This window comes from Gekko japonicus, unplaced genomic scaffold (assembly GCF_001447785.1).
Source record: "Gekko japonicus isolate JY-2015 unplaced genomic scaffold, Gekko_japonicus_V1.1 scaffold505, whole genome shotgun sequence".
NCBI lineage: Eukaryota > Metazoa > Chordata > Lepidosauria > Squamata > Gekkonidae > Gekko > Gekko japonicus.
In genome coordinates this window covers 948,442-953,079 of record NW_015169788.1, presented here as the reverse complement: position 1 = coordinate 953,079, position 4,638 = coordinate 948,442, and the positions used below count along the sequence as shown (strand labels likewise).

General features: G+C 53.0%; 1 protein-coding gene across 1 annotated transcript in view; it reads right to left on the bottom strand.

Moving 5' to 3' along the window:
• The window catches only part of FAM83H (family with sequence similarity 83 member H), a 35,480-nt gene extending 33,007 nt beyond the window's left edge, over positions 1–2,473 (bottom strand). Inside the window, exon 1 of the mRNA XM_015416985.1 lies at positions 2,007–2,473. Within this exon, the coding sequence (XP_015272471.1) occupies positions 2,007–2,462 (456 nt within the window). The 5' untranslated portion in view covers positions 2,463–2,473. The remainder of the gene's footprint in view (positions 1–2,006) is intronic.
• Between the last annotated feature and the right edge of the window lie 2,165 nt (positions 2,474–4,638).

Here is a 4,638-nt window from a genome sequence, read left to right as displayed (position 1 = left end):
GTGGAGGGGGAAAAAATATCTCTAAAATGTATAAAGTGTTGTTAAAATGGTATACAGAAGAGGAAACGGTGAAAGAGCAAATGATAAAATGGGCAATAAATATGAATAAGGAAGTGTTTATTGAAACCTGGGAATATTTGTGGAAAAATTCTATAAAGTTATCGCTTGGTGGACTTGCGAGAAAGCTGTAGACTTTTGGACAAAAGTCCACAAAGAAATGCAAAAAATACTGAAATGCTCTTTCAAAAAGGCACCAGAAATTCTGCTTTTGGGACTGAAAATGGAAGAAGTCAATACGACTAAAAAGACCTTATTCTGGTACTTAATTACAACAGCGAGAATGATTTATGCACAGTTTTGGAAAACAGACAAAGTGCCAGAAATCGAAGACTGGATACAAAAAGTTCTGTTCATGGCAGATGTACTTAATTACAACAGCGAGAATGATTTATGCACAATTTTGGAAAACAGAGAAAGTGCCAGAAATTGAAGACTGGATACAAAAAGTTCTGTTCATGGCAGAAATGGACAAAATTACGAAAAAGTTGAATAACAAAGAAGACGACGTGTTTTTTCAAGAATGGAGTGACTTTAAAACATATCTGGAAAAGAACTGGGATGTAAAGCAAAATTTAATATGTTTAGATCAATATTAAGTCAAATGATGTTATCTTGAGATTGTAACGATAAGAAAATGATATAATTGATGATGTAAAGTAATATGGTTTAGGGGGGGAAGCATTGCGGGAAGCCACTGGAGGGAGGGGAGGAAATGGGAATGGGGTAGACAATGGAAAGAATGAAATGGTTTAATTCTAAATGTTGAATTCCTAAGAAAATAAAAACTTGTTTACCCCCCCCAAAAAAAAGAACATAAGAGATGCCAATGTTGGATCAGGCCAAAGGCCCATCCAGTCCAACACTCTGTATCACACAGTGGCCAGAAATACCAGTGCCATCAGGAGGTCCACCAGTGGGGCCAGGACATTAGAAGCCCCTCCCACTGTTGACCCCCCCAAGCACCAAGAAGACAGAGCATCACTTGCCCCAGAGTCCCTATCTATACCTTGTGGCTAATAGCCACTGATGGACCTCTGCTCCATATGCTTATCTAATTCCCTTTTGAAGCCGTCCATGCTTGTAGCCGCCGCCACTTCCTGTGGCAGTGAATTCCAAGTGTTAATCACTCTTTGAGTGAAGAAGTACATCCTTTTATCCGTTCTAACCCGACCGCTCAGCAATTTCATGGAGTGCCCACGAGTTCTTGTATTGTGAGAAAGGGAGAAAAGTACCTGTGAAGTGCCTGTGAAGTGGCCTCTCCAGCTGAGGCAACTTGTGCCTCCGATTGGTATTAAATTGCAAATATCGGATCTTAGTGTTGTGATCAGTGGATTAGCCCCGTTTCTTATTGGCTAAGGAGCCACCTTCCCGTCCAGTCCTGACTGTTGGTTTTGATCCCCAGGGAAGGGGGGGGGAGGGGTTGGCCCATGGGGACCGGGGGGGGGCACGAAGATTATCTGAGATGTCTCTACGTAATCTCCGTAATCGGGGAGAGGGCCGTGAGCCCAGCCCTGTTTCCTCCCAGGGGCCATGAAAGTGCGTGTGTGTGTGTGGGGGGGACATTTGATCTGAGCTGGACAAAAATGCAGCCTTTTCCCTGGCCACCTCCAAAGGCTGGAAGGAGTGCGCGGACTCTAATATGGGAGAACCGGGTTTGATTCCCCACTCCTCCTCCTCCACATGAAGCCAGCTGGGTGACCTTGCGTCAGTCACAGCTCTCTCAGAGCTCTCTCAGCCCCACCCACCTCACCGGGTGCCTGTTGTGGGGAGGGTAAGGGTAAGGAGTTTGTCAGCCACTCTGAGACTCCTTCGGGTAGTGAAGGGCCATGGGGTATAAATCCAATCTCCTCTTCTTCAAGGGGGGGGGAAGGGGGGACCCTGTTCAGAGTAGCCAAGGTCCAAAATGGCCGGATCCTGTGTACCCCCGTCCATGCCTCATAACTCACCTGCTGTGCAGCTCGAATCATCCTGCGAGCCTCCTCCTTGATGCTGGGATTGTCTGGTGGTGGAGGCTGCACCAGGGTTGTCACCTCAGTCCCCCTAAAACCAAAGACCATTGGCCAGCCAAGATCCAGCTCAGGGACAGCAAGGTCAGAATTCATAGGCCAGTAAGTCCCAGAAGAGCCGTCTGCGTCCATGTCGCCCGGGCCAGAGTCTGTGCTGCCGCCACCCTCCTGGCTGGCGTATTGTGGCTTCTGCAGGTGCCGGGTGATATGCTCCACCTCTGAGCTGCAGAGGAAGTCTGGGGCTCCTTCTTCAGCCAGGAACTGACGGTAGCTCTCCTCACCATCCTCAGCCAGCTTGTCCAATGCCAGGCGGTAATATTCCTTGTAGTGGGGGGGAAGGTAGTTGGGGTCCAGGGGATTGTCCCCCTGTGACGAACTCTGGGACCGGCGAGCCATAATGGCAGAGAACACTGCAAAGACAAGAGGAGTCCATGTGACACAGGAATTCCAAGAGTCACAGACGAGGTGTTCCCTCCCTTCCCCCTGGCCAGTGCATCAGTGTGACTCTTTCACCTGGCAGGGATTCCTTCACGCACACTCCAGACACAGGTGAAGGCTAGGGCCCAAGTCCTCATCTCACTCAGGGCACATTTACTTATTTGGTCATAGCGATCCCCCCCCCCCACGGATACCTGTCTACGCCCACAAGGAAAGGATGACTGAAGGGCCCCTCCCAGTGCTCCCAGAAGGATCCTTGCTGGCACATTCCACTGGATAGCAACGTGTCTGAACGGGTACTCCACAAAGGGTTTTCTGCAGCAGGGGCCGAGTGTTCTCTCTACAGATCTTTCCTGGATTGCAGATTCATTCCAGCAGCACTTCTGTGGCATTTGTGGACGGACACGCAGTGTTCAAAGGTCAAGGAAGGATTTGAGCAGAGCAGCTCAGAGTCCATGTGCAGACAAGAGAGAAACATGTTGGGATCCCAACAGCTTCAGACAAGGGCAGTACACAACTACTAGACTGACCAGGAGAGTAGTCCTACAGACCAAAAGAAACCAAGCTCCTGCTGCACTCGGGGCTACGGATCCAGAGACTTCATGCAGTGGCTCCAGATCAGCCCTCGTACACACCAGACCAGTGTGGCTCCCACGTAGCCCCCCCCCCGCCCCCCAGGGCCGGCACTCCTTTCCATGACTCAGGTAATCCTGGAGCTGACTCCATCGTTACCATCCCCACATCATCCATCTCTGGGAAAAGGCATCAAGAAGGGCAAGCCTCTCATCCGTGCACACTCCACAAGGTAACCACAGGGGCACACTCCATGAGGTAGGGCTAACCACAGTTGCTGAGGGGAACCTCCACATTCAGAGGCACTAAACCTCTGAGTCCCAGAGCCAAGAGGCCACATCAGGGGAAGGCCTTGGCCTCCCTGCCCTGTTGCTGGCCCTCCAGAGGGACTGGCTGGCCCCTGTGTGAGACGGGAGGCTGGACTAGAGGGACCCTCCCTGGTCTGATCCAGCAGGGCTCTTCTGATGCTCTTATGAGGGGAAGGCCTCGGCCTCCCTGCCCTGTTGCTGGCCCTCCAGAGGGACTGGCTGGCCCCTGTGTGAGACGGGAGGCTGGACGAGATGGACCCTCCCTGGTCTGACCCAGCAGGGCTCTTCTGGTGTCCTTATAATGTGTAGCTGCTGCAGAATGTATAATGGGTATTTCATTTCCTTCCATCTCACTTCTGCCTGGAAGGAAGGCATAATATAAAGACTAATTCACTCTGCACAGAAAATGTCTGGCAACTTAAGGAAATGTGTCCACTCTGGAGTTCCCATCCCTGGAGGGCGGTCAATCTGCACAAACAAAGCAGAGTCAGGATAGCCCTTTCGCTTGGAGGGGAAGTCTCTGGTGGGCCGCTGCCTGCCCTCGAGGGCCACTAGCCGCCAAAAGGGCTCTGCTCCGCCGGCTGTGTAGCTGTCTCCTCGACAGGCCGCTGGACACAGCGGTGGACAAGCGTCCACGCAAGCCTGCCCCAACTGCCAGCGCAGCCGTGGCCGGGGCCCAAGCCAAGCAGACGCTGTGGCCCTCGGGGGAACCCTTCGCCCAGCCACTCCGGGGCTCTTTGGACATCTCTATCCACGACTGTGGAAGCGGGGTTTTATCTGATGGGGGGGGGGAAGAATCCACTGGGCTCTCCCTGCTCCTTGGGAGCCTGCAGAGGAGGTGCTCCGCTGCTCAGCTGTCTCTCCCCCCCCATGACCCCCGGGGGGGGGACTGCAGGCCTCACGCCAAGCCAAAGCCAAAGCGTAGCCTGTTTGCTGCTGTGGTTGAGGGGCTGGCAGGAGGGCATCAGGCAGGCACCGCAGCCTCACACAGCCCAGGGCAGCCCGGAGTGTCCAATGGCGGCAGCCGCTTTGTGATCAGCATCCCCACAGCATCCATAGGGAGCCACCGGCGGAACCCTAACCCTGGAACCCTCACCCTAACCCTCCTTTTTGGACACGAGGCCTCTGGCAGGAAGCACTTTGGGGGCCCCCCTGCCCCGCCCCCTCAGTTCAGCTGGCAGGCTCCTCATCACAACACACAGAGAGAGAGAGAGAGAGAGAGAGAGAGAGAGAGAGAGAGAGAGAGAGAGGTG